The following is a 24302-nucleotide window of genomic DNA, read 5'->3' on the forward strand; positions in this document are numbered from 1 at the left end:
TGGGAATGTATAAAGCTCCCATCTTTATTGTTTATAGTTTTTATTTCATGCTTCGAGGTCCCTTTTGGTCCTTTAGAAGAATGTTCTTAGAGTTTTGGGCAACTTCAGGCTTGGTTTGGGTTCATTTCTGGACTTGTTTTGAGGGAAAAGAGGTGTGCATTGGTTCCTTTGGAACCATGCACAAGTAATCGCCCTAACAACCACCTAGAGGAGTTAGGGTTTAAGTTTTAGACTTGGTTTGGTTGTGTAATGGATAAAGTTAGGAACTTTATCCATTAAGTCCCTTAGAAACATTAGATCTGAGGTTTTAGGCTCTGGATGTTAAGGGATAAGAGTTTAATGAATTAAGCTGTTTTGGACGTTAACCACGACACGGTGGGTGGTAGGTCGCGACGCGGGTCAAGAGATTTAATCGTGACTATTTTGTCTTTTAGCAACCACCATGCGACCAAGGAGCTAGTCGCGACGGTAAATGGAGGTTGACCGTTGACTTTTAACCAATTTGACTTTTTGTCAAACTTGGAGGTTTTAAGCTTTAGACTGAGTTGTAAACTCTGATTGGTTTATGTGATTCTTGTTGTAGCTGTTGCTTCGAGCCTTAGAGTATGGAATGGAAAAGAAAAGAAAATGAAAAATCTGAAAGTGAAATAATGATTTAGACGGCCAAACAACTTCCACAGTACAAAATGGTTCAATTGAAAGTTTTCTTTTATATGTGGTTTTAATTTTGGGCCTATCCAATATACCTCAAGAATAAGAAAATGCATATAAGTAAATATGCCATTTTCGAGTTGAGATTTCTGATTTTAATATTACTCGTTTAATTTTCGTGTTCTATAATGTCAATCTCTTTAATTAAGCAAATTCAAATCTCTTAAGTGGTCTTTTGTGTTTTTGGCAAAAATGTCTTTTTGACCTTTTATGTATGTGAACATAAAGACATTTGATGAAAAATTGTTTGTTTTTTAGAAGACTAGACATAAAAATGTCTTTTCGACATCTTTTTCCATAAAAAAATAGATTATGATTTTGGACGACATTTTTTAAGTTTTAACAATAATGTGATATTTCTGTTTCCACCACCATTGTCGCCGTCACCGCTGCTGCCACCACCGTCGCCACTATCGTACCTCTAACAACGTTGTCGTCGTTGCCGACGTCGCTGTCACCATCCCACCGCCGTAATTACCTTTGCCACCTCTTTCGTCATCACCATTGCCTCCACTTCCGCCACCATTACACCCACCCTCACGTTTGCCACCTTCACTGCCTCCGTCACCTTGCCACCACATCCGACAATTCCTCCGCCACCACCACTACTTCCGAATCTGCCACCTCAACCACTATCTCTCCGCCACCATTTCACCAACAACACCAACACCGATACCAATGATTTTTTTATGAAGACTTTAAAAAACAATTATTTATGAAGACTTTAAAAAACAATTATTTATGAAGACTAAAGACATTAAATTTTGTTTATCGAGTTCTTATTGGGTTAAGACTTAAGATGGTAAGTCTCATCTAGACTAAGCACGTTTTTCAGTTATTAATTGTTTCCTTTTTCTTTCCAAAATTCATTATTTTTGTTGACGAAAAAGAAATGAAACAAAAAACAAATTCAGTAATATAGAAGCCCCCTCCCGGCAGGAAGCAATAAACGAGCAAGAACCTTTCTTTCTTCTTTCTCGTCCATCTGGTTAATTCTGATTATTAGGGCTTCCAATTTTTCTCCTCAGGTAACTTTATTTGCTCTTATATGCCCTAATTTGACATCCGCAGGTTTGTGCATCTCACTATGATCAAAAATTGCACAATATGTTCTTCTTTAACCTAGTTTGGATTTCACTTATTACGCTGTAATTTTGACGAAGATCACTGTTACCTTTTTGTGACATTCAAAATATGTCATGAATGATTGCCTGAATTCATATATGATTTCAATTAAGCAAGTTTTTATCCATGGTGATTACTAGATGAAGGTCTCTTTTGTTTTGATTATTGTTTTTGTATCCCTAGTGATAATTATTCTACTTTTAGTTTGTGTTATAGGAGTCTGCGGCCATGGATGAAAAGTTAGAAGATCGAGCCGCTTTGCTTTCTCGCATTGAAGTATTGGAGCGAGGTTTGTGCTCTGTTTTTTTTTTTCGTTATTTTAGAACATCATTCACAAGATCTCAAATCAAATACAAACTGATTTGAATTTCTACTTGTTATTAACTTCTTTCTTGTAATTTTTGCTTTGTAGAACGAAATGAACTACGTAGTGATATTGAACAAATGTGTATGCAACATGCTGGACCTAGTTATGCTGCTGTTGCTACAAGAATGCATTTTCAAAGGTACATCATTATACGAAAACTATGAACACATTTCCCCATTGTAACAATCTTTAATTGTGATATTAATACTCAATTAGGACAGCTGGTCTGGAGCAGGAAATAGATGATTTGAAGAAAAAGTTAACTTCTTGTCTTCGAGAGAATGTAAATCTCCAAGAAGAGCTTTCACAGTCTTACCTTATCAAAGTAAGGTCAATTCTGTCATTTTACTTTTCTTATTTCACATCCATCACTACTATAATGTTATTTCTTTCTACAGAACCAGTTAGCTGATCTTCATGCCTCAGAGCTTAAGAAGGTCAGTGTATATTAATGCTTGTTGGAATACATATCAACTTGTTTCTAATGAGGTTAATTTCGTCTTGTTAACCTCTTCAGAGCTTAGAAGCAGAGAAGCAGATTAAATTTTTCCAAGGCTGTGTTGGTGCTGCATTCTCTGAACGTGATAATGCAATAATGGAGGTCTAGTTTCTTGATTCTATCTATTAATTACATAAATTGTTATTCTATAAATCCTATAATTTGAATCGTGTATATGGTTCTGAATTCTGATAGGCTGAAATAGCCAAAGAAAAAGAGGAACTTGCAACACAACAATTGGGAATTATCCAGCAAAAGTAAGAACTTTATATTTATACTTCAAAAAGGCATTATCTTTTATTCATTTCTGGTATATCTGTTAAAGTTTTTATATAAACCAGGATAGAAGAACTCACCTCAATTGTTCTTGAAGAAAAGAAATTTTCAGCTACCCTTCAGACTGATCTAGAAAATCAAAAGAAGGAAAATGAAATATTCAAACAGGTGATTAATTTACATTGGCTACATTATCTATAAATAGTTAAATACACATGTTCAATGAAAAAGACACCTAAAGATTAATATTTTACATGTTATAGGTGATCAATAAGTTCTATGACATCAGACAACATTCTTTAAATGAATACAATGATGTCAATTTAGAAGAAAAGTGTATCACTTTACTGAATGATTCAGAAGACATGTGGAGTTTCAATAGGCATGATGAGGAAACATCAACCACTAAATACATTGTAAGTTATAGAAAACTTGTAATGGCAATTTAGTAATTTAATCTTTCATTATTTTTGACTTTTCATTTAGACAGACTGCATTAGAGGAAGAAGTGGAGGCATTGAGAAAATCTGTAATCAATCTTCGAAGCAAGTTACAAATGGTAAAACATTTTATTCAAATTGTACAAATTGTAAAAGGGTATTACTGTCCTTTTACTTAACTTGTACTTTTTTATTTTTTTGGGAATCAGGGATTGGAGATTGAGAAACATTTGAAGAAAGTTGTTCGTGATTTAAAAAACAAGAAAGTGAGATCTTTCTATTGATAAACTATAACTAAACTTATGATGTTTAAATTCTTGATAAATTATAATTTTGTTTTTGTTTTTATTTATTTATTTGAATACAGATATTTTTGGAAGAAAAGATGAAGAGGGACATATCTGTCTTACGTGGCTTATATTCTCAACACAGGGTTGATATTGTAAATTTGCTTCAAGAGGAATTTTCTCAGTTTAAATCAGTTATTGATTTTATTAAAGAAAATATGGGACAAATTAATATAAATGAAGAACTTAAACATTTATCTCCTCAAGAAAATGATTGTCGTGATGTACATATAAGCCCTGATATTGGTTCAGATACTATTACAAAGGTATATCATATTTATTTATTTTTTTAATGTAATAAAAGATAAAATATAAAATTCTATTTTACATTTTTGTAGGAAAATGTTTCTGAATCACAAAAAAGTTGTAGTTCTGAATTAGGGGAAGCTTCTGAACCACTTGCTCAAGCATTACAAGAGAAGGTTTATGTTTATATATAATTATATAAAAAAGATCATATAAAAAATAAAATTTTTTGTGGGGTTTTCAGTTTTTATTAAAATGGTTAAAACTTTATTCAGGTTTCAGCATTGTTGCTTCTATCACAACAAGAAGAGAGATATTTATTAGAAAGCAATGTAAAAGCAGCTCTTGAAAGTAAAATGTTGGAGCTACAAAGAAATTTGAATCAAGTAAAATTTCATTATTTAGTTCAATAATTTGTTTATAATATTATTAGTTTCGTATTATATTTATGTGTACAATATTTTAATAGGTGACAAATGAAAAAGTGGTTGCTCTTATGGAATTAGCACAATTAAAGCAAGAATATCATTTACTACAAGAGTATGTTTAATTGTTTATTTTTGTCTTTAAACAATAATTTTATTCAACATTAAAAAAAGAAAAAAATTTATGATTTTAGAGTTTATGACATGACTATAGGAAACTGAATGATGATAAGCTTGTAATTGATAAAGAAGAGAAAAGCATGATTCAAGATAAAGATGGAAGATTAAAAAGTTTATTAAAAAAGACATATTTTAGTCAATGGATTAATCCTCAACAAGATATCAGCAAGAAAAGTTGTAATGCTACCATGGATTTTGCAAGGTTTGTGGATTTTCTTTCTTTCATGTATTTATATTTATTTTTTATTGATTATATATTTATTATTGTATGTTATGTAGAATGAAGGTTGAATATATATCACTCAAGGAGAGCTTGGAAAGCATGGAGCATTTAACTAATTCAATTCGTAGACTTCGTTTGTCCCTCATTAAGGTTTAATCATTTTATATTATATAAATTTTATTATTTTTATCTATCAAGTTAAGTAAAAGGTAAAACACAAGAAACAAAGAATATTTTGGATATTTTATGAATAATAAATTGTTGTGAAACTTTTTTAGGTTAAAGAATCGGATACGGTTTCAGACATTATTGAAAATGTTGAGACAGAGGCAAAGCTTTTAAAGACGGCTCTTGGGAGTTGTGTTCCTGTAAGTTGGTCAGCAGCTGAGTTGGATACGAGTCAAGAAAAAGTTGATGGTGTGTCAGCAGCTGGTTTTGAGATGGTGGAGTTGCTTATTTTAGCCACACATCTGTTAAAAGAAAAGACTGGCTGTCTTGAAACAGATAGACAGACAGACAGACAGATAGATAATAAATTGGTTTACGTGGTTTGATGGTAAATAGTTTGTATAGACAGATTGTTTGTTTTATGTTTATATTGTTTTTGTGTGTTGTGATTATTTACTTGTTTATTTAGTAGCTGTAATCCTATAGGTAGGGCTATAGAGAATGAAATAAACCAAAAAACCATAAAAAAATCTCCAAATCCTATAAGCATTAACAGTAGTATATGTTGGTTATATATGCAACTTGTATGTTATTTGGTAGCAAATTCTTTAATTTATACAAAGTAAATGTGAAAATATAATGAATTATTGAAATTAATGCTTATATATTGTAACTCAGAAACAAATATGAACATGTTACAATATTTTCCTTATAAGGACACATGGTTAAATAACAATATCTTCAAAGGTTTAGGAATAAATAGTTATCGGACGATGGCAACTCGCATGAAAGATTAGTCTCTCTGACACACTTCACTCAAGTTGCATTGAACCACGAACTATATAATTTTTAGACCATTTCTTCTTGTTTCGATCGAAACCCACATGACAATTTACAAGTTGGTTTTTTGGCCTTTGTGTCAAAAAATAAAAAAAAACTTAAAATCGTGGGCCAAATCATAGGTAAGAACCGACGTGTAATGTTCTTTTTAGGATAAATCTGTCATTAAAACTAAGTTTCAACTGCTCGTGATGCACTTGTTCCAGACCAAATGTTACAAGTCATTGGCCTGTAACTTCCTCATGATCGTCTTCTTTACCTGATGATATCTCTTGGTTTGATAACAACTAAGTTGAGAAAAACATGATTTCACAAACTACACATTTTACACCAAAATTATATGTGCACTCTGGAAAACAATTATATGACATTACACACCGATATATTGCTTTCCATGACATCCTGGAAATGTAAAAGTTGAAACATGTTGTGCATTTAAAGTTATATAAAGTTCACTGTTAAATAGGTCAATAAACAGGTTCAAATGCGAATTTTTTGGCCCGTTCGAAACTGCAAACTACCTTTATCAGAACTACATGCCCAAAACTCATAATGGAATTTAGAAAATCGATAGAAACAATCTTCAAAATTTCTTTTTGCCAAAAAATTAGTTTTTTTGAGAATCACAATGGAGCTTGAAAATGTCCTTTTTTCGAACTCCATGGTCATTTAGGCTTTTTCCAATACAAAAGATCATTTTGTGACACAAACAGTTTTATAATTTAATTAGTTTTAATATATATATATATATATATATATATATATATATATATATATATATATATATATATATATAGAAAATCATCTAAAAATGCTAGTGCTTTGTAGGCGTACTGAACTTGGTCAAAGCCCATGATTGGTTTTTGGACTGTCGCCTACAAAATTTGGAATGGGCTTGGGTCATGCTCAACATCTAATTAGGCTCGGTTTTTTGCCTACCTCTATCTATTATGGAGGGAAACAAACCAAACTATGAAGTGACTAAAGTGAAAGACATTTTAATTCGCTTGCTAATTGCTAAGTTTACAATGTTCTTGTCTTTGTTGGTTCCAAATGTAAAACTATTTAAAAAAGTAATTTGGCTGATAAATAATACACCGTGGGGTTATTATTATTATCTTTTAAACAAAAATCTTATTTCATCAACTGTACAAAATACAGAACACCAGGTGATATACATGAATATGCATATGAGAAAACTATAATCCATATTACTCTATAAGTATTTGAATTTTAATTAACTAGAAATGTTAAACATTTACGACTAATAATAACTGAGAATTTAGAAGCAAATTGGAATCTTACTAATGCTATGTTTGACGTAATAACTTTTAGCTGAAAAATTAGCTGGTAGCTGAGAAACTAATTGATAAAAAATCAAGTTTGATAAAACTAGTTGATAAGTTAACTGAAAGATATAAAATAATATAAAAGAATATTTAGAAAAATATGTTTCTTTTATAATTAATTAAGGGTATATTAAGAAACTTAAAAAAAAAAAATCATGAAAAACTAGCTTATAAACTACAGTATTTTTAGACTTGTCAAAACTTAAAAAATAAAAAATAAGCCCTTAAATACCTTTATATTATAATGGTATCTTTCATCTAAACGTAAACATGTTTTTCAGTTTTTAATTGTTTTTTTTTTCTAAAGTTCATTATTTTGTCGACGAAAAAGAAATGAAACAAAAAGCAAATTCAGTAATATAGAAGCCCCCTCCCACCAGGAAGCAATAAACGAACAAGAACCTTTCTTTCTTCCTTCTCGTTCATCTGTTTAATTCTGTTATTAGAGCTTCTATTTTTTCTCCCCAGGTAACTTTATTTGCTCTTATATGCCCTAATTTTACATCCACAGGGTTTTGATTCTCACCATGTTCAAAAATTGCACAATATGTTCTTGTTTAACCTAGTTTAAATTTCACTGATTACGCTGTAATTTTGATGGAGATCACTGTTACTTTTTGTGACATTCAGAATATGACGTGAATGCTTGCCTGAAATATTTTGTAGGCCTTTCAAGTTTTAATTAAAAGGGTTCAAAGACAGCGCAAAAATGGAGGAATAAAATTTAATTGCTAAAATCATCATGTGGAACACCCTAAAAGAGAGATATTTGTTAGAGAGCAACGAAAAAGCAGCTCTTGAAAGTGAAATGGAGACGCTACAAAGAAATTTAACTCGAGTAAATTTCATGTTGTTCATTCCCTTTTTTTAGTTCAATAATTTGTTATAATATTATTAGTTTCATATTATTTTATGTGTACAATATTTGAATAGGTAACAAATGAAAAGGTGGTTGCTCTTATGGAATTGGCACAATTGAAGCAGGAATACCATCTACTACAAGAGTATGTTTAATTCTTTATTTCCGTCTTTAATCAATAATTTTCATCCAACATTTTTTTTATATTTATGATTTTAGAGTTTGTGACATGACTATAGGAAACTCAATGAGGATAAGCTTGTAATTGATAAAGAAGAGAAAAACATGATTCATGATAAAGATGGAAGATTAAAAAGTTTGTTAAAAAAGACATACTTTAGCGAGTGCTTTTATCCTCAACAAGATTATGCACAAAATATCAGCAAGAACAGTTCTAGTGCTACCACGGATTTTGCAAAGTTTGTGGATTTTCTTGTTTTTAATTTTTCATGTATTTATATTCTTTTATTGATTATATATTTAGATAATATGTTATGCAGAATGAAGGTTGAATATATATCACACATGGAGAGCTTGAAAAGCATGGAACATTTAGCTAGTACAGTTCGTAGACTTCGTTTGTCACTCATTAAGGTAATCATTTCATTTATATTAATATATAGTTTATTTATATGCTCATAATTATATAAATTATATTTATTTTTTCTTTCAAGTTAAGTAAGGTAAAATGCAAGAAACAAGAATATTCTTTCATTTATTTGTTAATTATAAGCTTATAGCATCCAAGTTTGTTTCCTCCTGTTACAACATTGTACTCTAAAAAAAAGCCCTAGGAGTGTTAATTCAAATACAAATATAATTTGATAATTTTTTGTTTTAAATTACAAAGTCCTAACAAGTTTATTATTGTTAGGGGTGTGTATGGGACGGTTTGGTTCGGTTATTGGTCAAAACCGAACCATAACCATTACAATTGGTTAATGTATTTCGATAACCATTGGATAGCGGTTAATATTGGTTTTGGTTAATGGTTTTAGTTGGTTAATGGTTAATATCGGTTAACCATAATGGTCCAAGATGACATAAAAATAAAAATAGTTTTTTATAAAAAATGAAAAACATAAAGTCCATTGTTATAAAAAGTGAATGATAGCATATATATAATTGTATTGATAGAATATTACTTATCATATCTAATTCTAGATAATTTCCCTTCAAATTTTCAAGTCTTAATATAATTACATATAATATACTCACAACGTCCTATATTTATTGTCCACTTTTGATTTTTGAAATCTTTGTTCTTCAACTTTGACCTTAAATATTTTTATTTGTGTTATAAATTACTTGATTAAATTATAACAATGAAAAAACATTTAAAACACAATCCATTCATATATTTTGCCTAAAGTATTATATATCAATAACAAAAATATTTAAGGTCAAATTTGAAGATTAAAAACTTTAAAAAGTCACAAGTGGACAGTAAATGTAGAACGGATGAATATATAATATTATATTATATCAAGAATATTTATTAATATTATTGGTTTGGTTCGGTTAATAGTGGTTCGATTTTAGATGAAAACCATAACCGAACCATATGTATTCGGTTAATCAAAATTAAAAACTGCATCATATCTTTTAGTAACGGTTCGGTTAAAATGGTTCGGTTATATTGTTTAATTTGGTTATGGTTCGGTTTTTTGGTTAATATGCTCACCCTAATTATTGTTATCAACTTATAAAAAATATTTTAACCTTATAAGTTGATAACAATAAAAAAAATTCACACTTGGGATGTAAGTGTAGTCATAATCTTCGATTAACGTTTATAAATAGACAATTACAATATTCAATTTAGATTGAAAAAGAAGAAGAAGAAGAAGAAGTGTACGCTTAAAAGATTAAATATTGGAATATTTGATAATTGATCAATAATAAATTGATGTGAAACTTGTTAGGTTAAAGAATCTGTTTCAGTATCAAATACAGTTTCAGACATTATTGAAAATGTTGAGACAGAGGCAAAGCTTTTAAAGACGGCTTGTGTTCCTGTAAGTTGGTCAGATGAGTTGGATACAAGTGAGGGGAAAGTTGATGTCGTGTCAGCAGCTGGTTTTGAGATGGTGGAGTTGCTTATTTTAGCCACACAACTATTAAAAAGCTCGATGTCTTGAAACGGACAGATAGATAGATAGATAATAAATTGGTTTGTGGTTTGATGGTGAATAGTTTGTATAGACATATCCTTTGGTCCATGTTTATATTTTTTTTGTGTGCTAATAACTTAAGATTATTTACTAAATTTTTTTAGCAGCTGTAATCCTATAAGTAGTGCTATGGAGTATGGAGTATGATAGAAGAAACATAAAGATCACAAGTTTGAAAAAAATATGTACTACGTTTTCGTTAATTTCACTATTATATATGCTATTAGAAAAGTGCAATTGACCTATTTTGGGACATACTTAAAGAACGAGGTGGAAAATCATTGGGAGAATATGTTCGAAAATGCAGGAGAATATGTTCGAAATTGTAGAACAAGTTCAAAACTCTAAGAAGATTTAGGATGGTTTGACTCATGTGTGTTTATCAAAATTTCCAGATTTTTTTTAAACCGACCATCAAACCAAAAGGAAAAAAGACAGACTGATATGTTTGCTACATCAACAATGAGAGTTGAAATTGAGGTGCTAATCAGATATATATAGAAAAAGGTCCTTGTTATTTGTTATTCATTGACATAATGATCAACCCTTCCTAATGTCCAGATCCTGAAGACAAATTGGGACTAACCCACTTGGCAAACAAGATGTCTAATAAGATGTTTCTGATAAAAATGTATTGAGTTCAATTTTAAGCATATACTAACTCGCCGTTAAAAAAATATCCAGATCCTGAAGACGTTCCAAATAACCCCAAATGCTTATTTGTCTCTTGGTTTGGTTTGATGATAACTTAGGTGAAATCTAATTGTGAGTTCTTATCGACCGAAGAGGTAAATGTCATTCCTAGTTCTTTTGGACAACGTGGTAGATCTTTAGGAAATTTGTTGGAAGTTATTTATATTATTTAATCAATTTATGAGACATTTAAATTCAATAGTATATGTTGGTTATAAGTAATTGGTGTGTTACTTTGTAACAAATTCTTTAATTTATAAAAAATAGTTGTAAAAATATTAGAAATATTTCCCAAAACATAATGAATTATTGAAATTAATGCATACATATTATAAGTCGAACCGAATATATACATGTTACAATAATTCCCTAATGAGTTTAGATGTTGGTTTAGTAACAATAGCTTCAAAGATTTAGGAATAAATACTTACTTCTTGGACAATGGCAACTCGAATGAAAGATTAGTGGCCGACACATACATTGAACCAAGAACTATATACAAATTCCTAAATATTTGGGGATCTTATTATCTCTTCTAACGGTTTTATTTTTCTAGCAATTTCAGACCATTTCATCTTGTTTTGATGGGAACCAACAAAGGGCAATTTACAACTTTTTTTTTCCTTTTTTTTGGCATTTGAGTAAAAAAATAACTGTAGGTCAAATCATAAGTAAAAATTGATAGGACAACTTTGACATTAAAACTGAGTTTCATTCGCTCGTGAGGCACTTCATTCCAGACAACATGTTACAAGTCCTTAGCCTGCAACTCCCTCATGCTCGTCTTCTTTACCCGATGACACTGATAACAACTAAATCGTGAAAAACCTAATTTCACACTACACATTTTACATGAAAATTATATATGTAGTTTGCAAAACAGTTATATGACATTCCACAACGATATATTGCATTCCATGACATTATGGAAATTTGGAAGTTAAAACATGTTATGCATTTAAAATTTATATAAAACATCAACGTTAAATAGGCAAACAAACACCTTCAAGTTTGATTGTTTTTGGCCGTTTGAAATTACGAAAGAAAAGCATGTTCAAAACAGGGTTTGAAGATTCAATAAAAACAATTTTCAAAATTGCTTTTTGTTAGAAAATTAGAGTTCGAAAATCATAATGAAGCTCGAGCACGTCTTTTTTTGAAAAGTATTATAAGTTGATAAGTTTAAATAAAGATATTTTTTAGAAAATTAGTTAAAAAGGCTCGTGCCTTGTAATCACTCATGTGTCCCTGACCCTGGTTACGTATTTTCTTGACTTTAGGCCCATGATCAGTTATAAGATTTACGATTAAGCTTGGGACAGGTTGAACATCCGATTAGGCTTGTTTTTTTGCTAAACTTTATCATTATGGAACGAAGTAAACCAAACAATAAAATGAATCACCTAAAAGATCAAAGTGAAAGAAATTTGCATTTTAGTTAGCTAAGTTTACAAAGTTCTTGTCTTTGTAAGTTCCAGTTGTAAAGCTATGTGAAAAAGGAACTTACAATGAATGTTAGCAATGAATTTAGTTGATAAGTAATGCACATCCGGTTATTTGTTTTTAACAAAAATCGTATTTCATTAATGGTAAAAATTAGAACACCAGATGATATACATAATTATGTATTTGAGAAAATATAATGCATGTTAGTATATAAGTATTTGAATTTTCAGTATCTGGAATTTTTTAATATTTATGACAAAAAAATAACTTAGAATTTAGAAAGAGAAGACATACGTCAGGCAGAAATAGGAGCATTATTTAACAATATTTTATAATATAAAACAGCAACCGGGCATTTGGTCTAGTGGTATGATTCTCGCTTCGGGTGCGAGAGGTCCCGAGTTCGATTCTCGGAATGCCCCATTTTTCAGTTTTTTAATTTTGGTTGTATAATTATCATCTTTCTTCAAAAATTACTTTTATACCTTACCTTCCGTTTTAAGATCAAGGTAAATCGAAATAAACTGATTAGTTTGTAATTTTTGCTGAATAAAAAAACTGATTAGTTTGTAATTTTTGCTGAATAAAAGAAAACTGAATTACTCTTGATATTATGACTTTATGAGTGTAGATATATAGTAATTTATTCTTATTCATGATAAGGTTTTATCTTCCTAATTACGAGATTTTGTGTAATTTTGAAATACATCTTGATACACGACACTCATTAAAAGGGTTCAGTTGAAATTAATGAGCCTTGAAATGTGTTCATCTTTTGCAATAAAAAGGATGGCTTATTGCTTTTGCTTGCATTTTAAAAAGAAAAGGTAGACTGAAAATTCAGAAGGGTAAATAAATGTGGGAAATAGCAATACAATTCGAAATGTAAATACCATAATATATCCCGTAATTGTTGATGTGTTATTGTTTACCATGTTAATGTAGTTTAAATTCAAAAGAAATGAAACATGCTTGTTGATTTGTGTTTCCATTTCGAAAAGAAAAGTAGCTAGTAAATATATTTCAACCTTTAAACTACTACTAGTGTTCTACATCAGATATTAGATATAAAACAAAAGCACCAGTGGTCTAGTGGTAGAATAGTACCCTGCCACGGTACAGACCCGGGTTCGATTCCCGGATGGTGCATCTTTATTGAGCGATGATGTTTCATTTCTTTTGGTGGAGGGGTCCATCAATCTTGTCTGATCTTCAAGTGAAGACATTAATAGGCCTTACTGAGCTCTTTATATTTTTTAGCTGGAATGAGAAGTATAGAACATAAACATATTTGGTACTTTCTATACAAAGATGAACTTATTACACCCATTTAATACCAAAAAGATCCCTTAAGAAACTATCATGTGGCCAACTTCCTTAAATTGTTATCTATTGATCACATTTTACTTTTGGGCTACATATCCCTTTGAGTACTTTCTTAGCGGTGAAGCACGATTAAAAAAAAATCTTGCATTTTGTATAATTCAAGTTTAACAAAGTCGTTAGTATACACTACACTACCACTATGGACGAGTATATATATTTAGATTTGTATCAATGAAATTGTTTTTATGATAGTTACATACTTCAACCAAACGAAATTGTTTTTATGATAGTTACATACTTCAACCAAGTATTACAAGTGTTTTGGGGTGCGCTTCTAGGTGTGTGTAGGATCTATGAAGATGATGAAAAGATTGTATTCTTATGAGTCATAGTGAGAGATTGGGGATTGCGTATGGGATCAGAGCCGGACCTGAGGAATCAAATATCATCAAAGGCCCTGGACGAATCAGAAAAACTGGCTCCTTATGGCTATTATAAGTTTTTATTTTTAAACAAAAATATATAATAAAAAAGTTGGACCCTATACAGCTGCCCACTTTGCCCCCCTCAACGCCCCCTATGTATGAGATTATTAGGGATTCTGCTTGGTTTCATAAGTTTAAGGATGATGTATTTTCTTTGTGGTGATTATTTGTAATTTCGATGTGGATTGAGTTTCTTGTGCTATTGGGGTGTTATGCCAGTCACCAAGTGGAGACATTGAAGATCATTATTAGTACTTGTTACTTAAAGTTGATATCATAAGGTGTATAACATTAAAGATTGGTCGTAAAGATTGTTAACTTGTTATGATTAATTTTATTTTTGGTTAAAAAAACTGTACATAATTCAATTCTTTGCTAGATGTTTTTTGAGATAAGTCAAGTTGTAGTATTATTCTATGAACGGAATATGTGTTGATTATTTATATTTCAAATTTGTATTGAAAGTAATTAGATAAGGTGAAATGTCAAAGAAGAGTAAAATGAAAACATAAACTCATTGTTAAACTATTTAGGAGTAAATTACAGCTTCCATTTATATGGCAAAGGTTATGATTTTCGTCCTCGAATTTATATTGATACCAACTAGCATTTCATCTGAGCTATGATGAAAAATGCCTGGTGGAGGGTCCATCAACCTATCTGATCTTTAAGTGAAGATATTCGAGGCCTTACTGAGATTATTTTTTTTTTTTTTTTTTTTTTTCGTTCTTCCATTTCTGGGTCCTTCATGTGTTTCATTCACCTATAAAAAATATGAAAAAAAAATCATCATTAGAATTTTGTAACTGTGAAGAAATCTCTAAAATAAAATTAACTAGTGTTTGAATTTATTTACATCTTAAACCTTCTGCAGCCAAAGATCATCAAGTATCGTGAAACATTTGATATTTCATCAAAAACATGTGTATGGGGGCTAATTAAAAAGAAATAACAAAATTCATTAACCAAGTCCTAGTTCTTAGTTACAATAGAAACACAATTAACTTATTAATTAGATGTATATATATTATCTTTTCGCAAACCTCACATTCTCGACAAGGCTACACGGATGTGTGGGCCATCCCTTAAACTTCACTAGACCTTTAAGGCTTAAGGCAAATTAAAAAGAAATAACAAAATTCATTAACTTGCATTTAACCTGTTACATTCTCAACACGTGAAGGATGATAATTGAATTAATGAAAAACATGATGATGCTGACTTTAATTTGTGGCCATTGGGTAAGGTGAATTATCTGCAATATAAAATTAAACCGTTGATGACAATTCGTGTACACGAGACATAATAGTTTCTTACTGGTATATGTCATCACTCCATTCAAATAGTTGATGGAATTTGATGCTTGGTTGAATTGCAAAATGGAGCCTTGAAATGAATTCTTGTTTTGCGTTACAAAAAACATGGACGTGAAAAAAGAAAAGTAGATTGATGATTTATAAGGGCAAACAGTGGAAAATAGCAATAAACTTTGAAGTGCAAATCTCATAATGTATCCTTTGTTGATGTGTTCATTTCTACCATGTTACTGTTGCTTGATACATGAATTAAAAAGAATTGAACCATGATTGTGTATTCTTTTGCTTGCGTTTTGAAAAAAAGAAAGTATTGCTATTTATTGGGTATTGAGTAAAAATTAGTTCTATTTCTAACCATGACAATAAAAAATACAAGAGCACCAGTGGTCTAGTGGAAGAATAGTACCCTGCCACGGTACAGACCCGGGTTCGATTCCTGGCTGGTGCATTTTCAAGAGCTATGATGTTTCATGCCTTTCTGGTGGAGGGTTCCATCAGACTTATCTGATCTTTCAAGACAGTAGGCCTTTCTGAGTTCTTTTTAAATCCATTTTTTTTGAGTACTTATGAACCATGGTTCTTTGGGCACAATTTTCTATACAAACGAACTTATTATACTCATATTAAGAAATTATCTTGTGGCCAACTTCCTGAAATCCCATTGACTGTTGGATATGCATTAGCTTTTCTATCCTCCTATGCCTTATGATATACTTCAACAGTGAGGCACGACCCTTAAAATTTATTGCATTATGTATAATTCATGTTTAGCAAAGTCGTTACCAAGCAACTTTTGATAAAAGTACATGTGTTCAAACAAGCAAGCATGAGGTATCTATACAAACACTGCGACAATTTGTTATCTATACAAACACTTGATATTTCTTTAGACATGTATCATTTATTTATCTATGCAACTTCGAGGAAAAATTAAAAACAGACCGTTACTGTAGTTTATATAGGGTTTGGTTCTTTTTAAGAGAAAGAAAACGTCAAAGTGGATTTGTTTGTTTTTGCTTGCATTTCAAAGAGCAATTGGAAAAACTAGTCTTTTTTAAAATGTAATAAACACAAAAGCACTAATGGTCTAGTGGTAGAATAGAGTTTCCTGCCATTGTATAAACCCGGGTTCAATTCCCCGTTCGTGCATTTCTAGAGCTATGATGATTCATGCCTTGTTGGTGGAGGGGTCCACCAGTGTGTCCGATATCAAACTGAAGACATTCTAGGCTCTTACTGAGCTCTCCTTTTTTCTTATTTATTCCTGGAATAGAATAAAGCAAAAGTTATCAATCATCATTTCACCTCATTCAACATATTTCGTACATATTTACAATTGAAAATGAAAATCCATTTCGGTGAGGTATCTTGTAACATGCTTCTGACACAGGTTATTATACGATGATAAACTTATTACACTTCTTAAATACCAAAAAAATCATTTAACCATGCACATTCTGTAACTATCAGACCATTTTAACTAACTAAATAATATAGCCATCAAAATCAACAAACCCAAATGATAGTGTAGGTGAAGTATTATTCTATTAACGCTTTTAGTTTAAGAAAACAGTTCCGTGGACCCTAAAGTATCAAATATTGTATTGGTGGCTTAAGAGAATTGGACCGTCTACACGATGATCAAGAAATGAAGAAGGAATGCATCACATTGGAACTTAGAAATTGAAAATCGAAAAAGGTAGGGAGCTAACAAAAGGGATTCCGATATGAGGAATTTGATTTTATGAGTTTTGTTTGTTTTACATCACAATTTTGATTAGATCTGTCAAGTTTAATAATAGTTTCTATATTATCTTATTATCTAGATTAGGGTTAATGTCATAAAAACCCTCAAGTTTACAGGGTTTTGTCGGTTTTGCCCAAAGTTGAAATTTATGTCCGTTTTTACCCAAACATTTTCGAAAAAATGTTCGATTTTACCCTTTTACCGGTGATAACAGGTTTTCCAGGTTACCATTATATTAAATTCGCAAAAAAACCCTTAAGTTTACCTTTTTTTTTGCGTTTTTACCCTTAAGTTTATAATTTTTTTTACACTTTTACCCTAAGTATATTTTTTTCGTAATATATATATTTATGCAGAAAAATCGTATTTATATACGAAAAAATATTTAATTAAATATTGTATTTATATATATATTTTTTAATGTTATATATATATATATATATATATATATATATATATATATATATATATATATATTTGTTTGTTTGTTTGTGTGTGTTTGTGTTTTTGCATGGTTATACCATTTAAAAAGATAAACAATATTTTTAGAATTATGAATATGTGTTTTATAGATATAGTTTTTAGAAGTATAAATACATATTTTTACATTTTTATATATTAATATGTATCTATACTTCTAAAAATATATTTATACTTAAAAAAAAACATATATCAAAATACATATTTACACTTCTAAAAATATATGTATATACTTATATAAACATGTTTATGAATGAACAAGTTTTTTTTATCGATATGATATTTTTAAATACATAAAAATACGTATTTGTAGTTCTAAAAACATATTAAATTGTTTTTTTTACATCTTAAATGGTTTATCCAAGAAAAAAAAATCCATACACACACATACACACACACACACACACACACATATATATATATATATATATATATATATATATATATATAAAGAATTAACATTAAAAAATATAAATACAATATTTAATTAAATTTTTTTCGTTTATAAATATGATTTTTCTGCTTGAATACGTATAATATGAAAAAAAAAATACATAGGGTAAAAGTGTTAAAAAATTATAAACTTAAGGGTAAAAACGTAAAAAAAACTGTAAACTTAAGGGTTTTTTTTGCGAAGTTAATATAATGGTAACCTGTTATCACCGGTAAAAGGGTAAAACCGAACATTTTTTGGAAAATGTTAGGGTAAAAACGGACATAAAATTCAACCTTGAGCGAAACTGACAAAACCCTGAAAACTTGAGGGTTTTTATGACATTAGCCCTCAAGATTAATCTGAATGTGTGATTTTGTTTTACATCAAGTTTTTGTTTTTCATTTTGCTTATGATGTAATCTATCTAAGTGTCTTCAATCTCCAATATGTTCATTAATAAATTGTAAATTTGTAATTTGGTTCAATTTTGGTAATGAAATTTTATTGTTTTGAAAATAAAATTTGTTTTTTTAGGAATTATGAAATATGAGAATGTTAATTGATTTTATCTTTAATATGAATGGAACCGGATTCGTAATAGGTTATGATTTTTTATTTTATATATTTTTATTTTTTTTATTTGTGTGTGTGAACTAGTTATTTGGTTTTATGTTTATTTAGAACTGGTTTTATTTTTTAGGGTCAAATTGTTATTGACTTCTTACATAAATCAAAATATACTACTGAATTGTAAAATGATTTTTTAATGGATAAATTATGTAACGTCTCAAAAATACCAACAAAAATTTCATTTTTAAACATCAAATCCATACAAACATTTGTTTAAAACCACTCAAAGTAAAATGTATTTTTCAAACATCGGAGTGATACAATAAAAATGGATGTGGAAAAGTTATCAGGGGATGCAGTGCAGTCAAGCCGGACCCTTCCCTTTGGAACTAGAAGTACCTGAAAATGTTTAAACCACAAACTGTAAACACAAAGCTTAGTGAGTTCCCCAAAATACCACATACCATACAACGAGCCCAACCCACCATATAAATGTGCCCAACCCATCATACCAACGAGCCCATACCAATATATGAACGCGCCCAACCCAACATGCAAACGGGCCCAATCTAACTGTAACGTCCCAAAATACTGATAAAAATTTTCATTTTTAAAATAATCAAATCCATACATCATGTGTATCAAAACTAATCATAATACAAATGTATCAAAATCATCAGAGTAAAATAGTCATCAATGCGGAAATCATAAGAGAATGTTGTGCAGTCAAGCCGGACCCATCCCTTTGGAACTGAAAGTACTTGAATATGTTTAAACCACAAACCGTATGCTTAAAGTTTAACGAGTTTCCCAAAATCCCACATACCATACATAATCTCGGGCCTCGTCCAACATACAAATGGGCCCCACCCAGCATACATAACGAGCCCCGCCCAACATACATAACGGGTCCCGCCCAACATAATGGGTTTTATAGATTACAATAACTATGTGCTTGCATAATTTCACTTAACATTTAAGGGTACATGCAACCTAAAGGATCTATGTCTTTAACACTTTGAATGTAATATGCCATGAACAACAAAATAACTAGAACCCTAATGACTTTCTAGTATAATCAAATTACAAGAATTAAGGTTACACACCTTTTGATTTGTTGTAGTAAAAAAATAAATGAAATCCTTCTTAAACAAGCTCCAGAAAGCAAGCACCAGAAATTTCATGCCTCTGATGGTTCACACCCAAATCTTAGCAATTGGACGCTAAAGAGGGGAGAGGAGGAAAAGGAGAATTTTTGGATTTCTCTCTTGGAAATATGATTTTTGAATACTGTAAACCCTTAGGGGGTTTATATAGGTGTTAGGAATGTAGTGGATTAGACAGGTGTGACATCCCCAATTTCACGGCCAAAAAAGACCGATTTGTTTATGCTTTGTTTTTAAAATCAGAGTAATCTTTTAAAGAAAACAGTTGCGGAATTTGTTCCCAAAACAAAAATATGATAAGAATTTATCAAAGCATTCCTTTAAAGAAATGTATTTTCATTATATAACAAAATCTCGGGATGTCATGTTCAATACAGACCAAAAGCATAAACAGAACAAAATAGACCTTACAACAGTTATTCATAACTACTGGCCTATAATCCAAATTCTCTCGTTATGTCAGCCAACTTATGCTCTCGTGCCATAACCTGTAATATAAAGAAAACTGAGAGGGTCAGGCTGGGGAGCCTGGTGAGCATATAGGATTTTCAACCCACAATAATATAGTTATTATATTCACTTATCAAACAATCAACCCAATTACCCACCCCCATTATCTTCATTTATTTCTTAAAGATTTACCCTAAGAACCGTTTACCATTCTCCCATTCATTCCTAAGTATTGCCCTAAGGAATTGGCACAAAGTTTAATGCTGCCAAGGTTCTTAGATTACCTCTGATGAACACGTAGTTCACAATAATTAATGAACGCTTAGTTCAAAAACACCTAATAAACACTTAGTTCAAATATCCCTGGTGAACCCAATCACCTAAGGAACACAGAGTACGAAAGCTCTTAGTTCAAACAATGTGATAATAATGTATATCTCGATCTTTCAAAACCACTAATATTATTAACACCTATAAATCATATTTCTAAAACAATCTATCCCATCCCGTAGATCCTCACACACTGACCCTATACAATGATCTTACGAGATCTAGCCTAAGGAATCGATATGAACAACAACTGACGAAGCCGCTTTGGAAATTCCCTGGCAGCAAACGAGGATCAATAAAGATATCAAATGAGGGGAATGGAATAAGTTTCACCACGAACCTTCGTTCGTAAAAGAAAGAACCACAAGACAGTTAAGTCAGGGGTAGTTATCTAGATAACAATGCCTGGGCGTGGTCCGACTATCATGAGGTATTATACCCCCAGACTCTACCTATCCCAGCATCGAACTTTGCCTAGCAGTGGCCTGAATACATGAGGTATTTCACCCCCAGACGCACCCAATCTAGCAATATAACACCAGACATACCTAGCAGTGGTCTATTACTGACACACTTTATTAGGCAGTCTACGAAGTTCCCTTAATTACTTCGTGAAAGAAAACGCTGACATATGAAGCTCGGTCGATCACTTCATAAAAGAAATGCTGACTCCAAAGCTCTCTCAAAATAAAAGTATGGGGAAATACTACTAGAGTACTCCCGTACGCTTCCGTAACCGACACACAAAATTGTCAAAAAGACTTTGTACGCTCCCATCACTAGGCAAACCTACAATGCTTATAATCAATTTTTGATACTATCTCCATTTAGGCAACGCCAACTAGTGTATACTTAACACAAGGTTTTAAGTAATAATATCATATATAAACATCTTAACACATATTGAACCATAACCGATTCGCACGTTGTATATCATCAAATATATCTAACACGTATTTCGGACAATGACAAATACTTCACATACATATGTATATTTCATACTTTAATCAATACTCGTATTAAAATCACGTTCCTAAAAGGGACTATACACATGATACCTTATCGAATGAACACATAATTCAAAAATACATAATCCGTACTCCCGAATCTAAAATTTACCTCCTTACCTAATCCATATTCCCGGATCTAAAACTAACCTCTTGATCTGATCCATACTCTCGGATCTAAAACTAGTTTATCTCTTTATCCTTTTATCTCATGGTCCAACCCATCTTTTATCACCTACCAACAACCTCATCTACCCATGTTCTACCCAACATATTTTTAGATACAAAATACATATATAGTTTAACTCATTAAAACTTATATAACTCATCCATTCCACAATCATCTCAAATAAACAACAATATATTATACACATAACACGTATATCATAGTAAATACTTAATATTTATGTGTTAGAAGAAAGTAACTACACACTCACTTGATCAGAAGATGATCGGGCAGCACTATGACTTGTAGAAGTAGTATCCTTCGGTGAAACTGTGATCTCTTTACACACCGGACTTCTCGCGGGCAGAGCTTCGGCTCAGAAACTCTTTTCTTCTCGGGATCTTCGGGCTTCGGGACTTGCTTCGGGTCTCGGGATGAACACCGGGGCTTCCGGGGGTTAAAATAGGGCTTAGAGAGAGTATCGGGAGTGGGAGAGTAAGAGATGAGCAACCAAACTCGGCTGCCCCTTGAATTCTATTTACAGGGAAAAAATGCTAGGTTCACCTCGTGAACCATATATGTTCACCTCGTGAACTGACTCACCTCCTGAGTTTCTAATATTCACCTCGTGAGCTCGATACGTCATTGTGTTCGTCATGGCCACTTGCCCTGGAAGACGTCCATCATCTGTTCACCTCGTGAGTCACTAATGCTCACCTCGTGAACTGGATCACCTCGTGAGTTTCTAATATTCACCTCGTGAGCTCTGACACAGCCTTAGGGTTCACGCCCCGAACTTCAGAAATTTATAATTTTCGCATACGAGCTCCGTTTTCGACGTTCTTTATATCCACACGTAGGTGAGATTATTCTCTACAACTCTCGTTTAGACTCCGTTGGCTAATTTTGATTTTAATTTTATTATATTATTTTTAGTAGGCCGGGACAGGAAAACTCCGTTATAAATTCATAACTTCTTCATCCGACGTCCGTTTTCGTCTGTCTTTTTACCGTTGCACTACCATTGACGAGATCTTCAATTCTCGTTTAGATTGTTTCGGCTAAAAAGTGCTCGATCTCAAATCGAGTATTCAGGCTGCACACTGCTAAGTCGAAACTTCGGAAAAATCATAACTTCCTCATACGAAGTCAGATTTGGGCGTTCTTTTTATACACGCTCTCGGTTTAACTAATTCTACGACTTTCATTTAGATCGCTAAGGCCAAATATCGCTCTAACGTAAATTCACTATTTACGTCGCGCTGTGTCGTGCCGGTTCTGTCGCGAAACTTCGACAGGTCATAACTTCTTCGTTATAACTCGGATTTCGGCGTTCTTTATATGTACGGAATCCTTGTAACATATACTACAACTTAGTTAAGATTACTCCTTCTAAATAATCTTCCATAAAAAAAGTCATTTTTGATGCTTATCGTCTCTAAATTGACTAGCCCGGATCTACGGGAGTTACAATTATCTCCCCCTTAGGATGATTACGTCCCGGAATCATCAACGAAATAGGACTTGTATAATGATTCCATACGTTAAATCTTCATCCTAGGTAATAACTGTAAGTTCTATGTTTCCTCGAAAGAGTATCTAACTCTTGGACTTCTCAATAGCAGGTAGTGCTCAATCCTGCATCTGCTCTTCGTACTATGTTGTACTTTCAATCGTAACCTTCGAGTTACAAAATAAATCCTTATTGAGGACTCCTTCATCTTCTTAGGATAAGTACTTTCCTTTATCTATTGTAACAGACCAATGGGTCGTGTTCTAATGACCTCTCATCGTATGATGCAACGCTTAGACTCAAGTCTCATAGAGTCAAATTCCAGATTGGAATATACCTTCCTTCATATTCTAATGTGATATAATCACATTTTTACATGTAGCATTTCTAGCTACAAGCTTCCTTAACAACGAGCGTGATGCTATCGATCACATTGATTTCAATCTTCTGACTTGAGTCAGATGCTACCTCGAACTTGGTTCTATGAACCACGTAACAAACTCATCGTAGTCGGACTCAATTTGATATGACCGCTAGGGTCAGAATATCAATCATCTTCTTAGTCACTACCGAAACAATGGTAACGACATACTTGAATAAAACGAGATCAATCACTAGCTTCTTGGTAACCTTGTGACTTTCCCTGATCCAAGTGTGAGTCCTGTGCTTCCGGTAGTATATGCATCTATTACCTTTCACACCTACTCATACTCGTCCCAAGTATTGTCTCGCAGTCCCCAAGTCCTAAAATCACAAAACAATTTAACACATACGAATGTGTCCAAATAATCATAAACAATTTCCCTAGACTCTACTAGGACTTCTTCATTGCGTATCTTCAATCATCAATTCTACTTCAACTCGATTGGTGATGGAAATACCGGGTGATGAGACAACCTCAAGAATTACACCAATCTCTCCATCATCCTGCCAATCGAAGGTG

General features: G+C 31.7%; 2 protein-coding genes and 3 non-coding genes across 5 annotated transcripts; all 5 read left to right on the top strand.

Moving 5' to 3' along the window:
- Positions 1-1599: 1599 nt before the first annotated feature.
- LOC145141193 (uncharacterized) lies at positions 1600-5459 on the top strand. Its single transcript, XM_079074512.1, has 18 exons — positions 1600-1739; positions 2041-2125; positions 2249-2342; positions 2420-2528; positions 2602-2640; positions 2721-2804; positions 2898-2959; positions 3044-3146; positions 3242-3394; positions 3469-3537; positions 3628-3684; positions 3786-4031; positions 4104-4187; positions 4287-4397; positions 4481-4551; positions 4651-4818; positions 4896-4989; positions 5118-5459. Exons 2-18 carry the CDS (start codon positions 2065-2067, stop codon positions 5391-5393), a joined length of 1881 nt encoding a protein of 626 aa, XP_078930638.1. The 5' UTR covers positions 1600-1739; positions 2041-2064; the 3' UTR covers positions 5394-5459.
- A 2047-nt stretch (positions 5460-7506) lies between these two features.
- LOC145135718 (uncharacterized) lies at positions 7507-10443 on the top strand. Its single transcript, XM_079069961.1, has 6 exons — positions 7507-7664; positions 7863-8034; positions 8130-8200; positions 8295-8474; positions 8556-8649; positions 9981-10443. Exons 2-6 carry the CDS (start codon positions 7939-7941, stop codon positions 10194-10196), a joined length of 657 nt encoding a protein of 218 aa, XP_078926087.1. The 5' UTR covers positions 7507-7664; positions 7863-7938; the 3' UTR covers positions 10197-10443.
- A 2275-nt stretch (positions 10444-12718) lies between these two features.
- TRNAP-CGG (transfer RNA proline (anticodon CGG)) lies at positions 12719-12790 on the top strand. Its single transcript has one exon. It is a non-coding gene; the product is annotated as a tRNA-Pro (tRNA).
- A 656-nt stretch (positions 12791-13446) lies between these two features.
- Positions 13447-13517, top strand: TRNAG-GCC (transfer RNA glycine (anticodon GCC)). Its single transcript has one exon. It is a non-coding gene; the product is annotated as a tRNA-Gly (tRNA).
- Positions 13518-15872: 2355 nt separating this feature from the next.
- TRNAG-GCC (transfer RNA glycine (anticodon GCC)) lies at positions 15873-15943 on the top strand. The gene has a single exon. It is a non-coding gene; the product is annotated as a tRNA-Gly (tRNA).
- Positions 15944-24302: the final 8359 nt, after the last annotated feature.

This window comes from Lactuca virosa, chromosome 9 (genome assembly GCF_052849685.1).
Source record: "Lactuca virosa cultivar CGN04683 chromosome 9, Lactuca_virosa_CGN04683_v6, whole genome shotgun sequence".
Classification (NCBI taxonomy): Eukaryota; Viridiplantae; Streptophyta; class Magnoliopsida; order Asterales; family Asteraceae; genus Lactuca; species Lactuca virosa.

Excerpts from the sequence above, each read along its gene's own strand:
- LOC145141193 (XM_079074512.1), top strand. The coding sequence starts at position 2,065 with ATGGATGAAAAGTTAGAAGATCGAGCCGCTTTGCTTTCTCGCATTGAA. Across the intron at positions 3,147-3,241 it reads AAAATGAAATATTCAAACAG|GTGATCAATAAGTTCTATGA; the intron begins GTGATTAATTTA and ends TACATGTTATAG. Across the intron at positions 4,990-5,117 it reads TTCGTTTGTCCCTCATTAAG|GTTAAAGAATCGGATACGGT; the intron begins GTTTAATCATTT and ends AAACTTTTTTAG.
- LOC145135718 (XM_079069961.1), top strand. The coding sequence starts at position 7,939 with ATGTGGAACACCCTAAAAGAGAGATATTTGTTAGAGAGCAACGAAAAA. Across the intron at positions 8,035-8,129 it reads TACAAAGAAATTTAACTCGA|GTAACAAATGAAAAGGTGGT; the intron begins GTAAATTTCATG and ends ATATTTGAATAG. Across the intron at positions 8,475-8,555 it reads GCTACCACGGATTTTGCAAA|AATGAAGGTTGAATATATAT; the intron begins GTTTGTGGATTT and ends TATGTTATGCAG.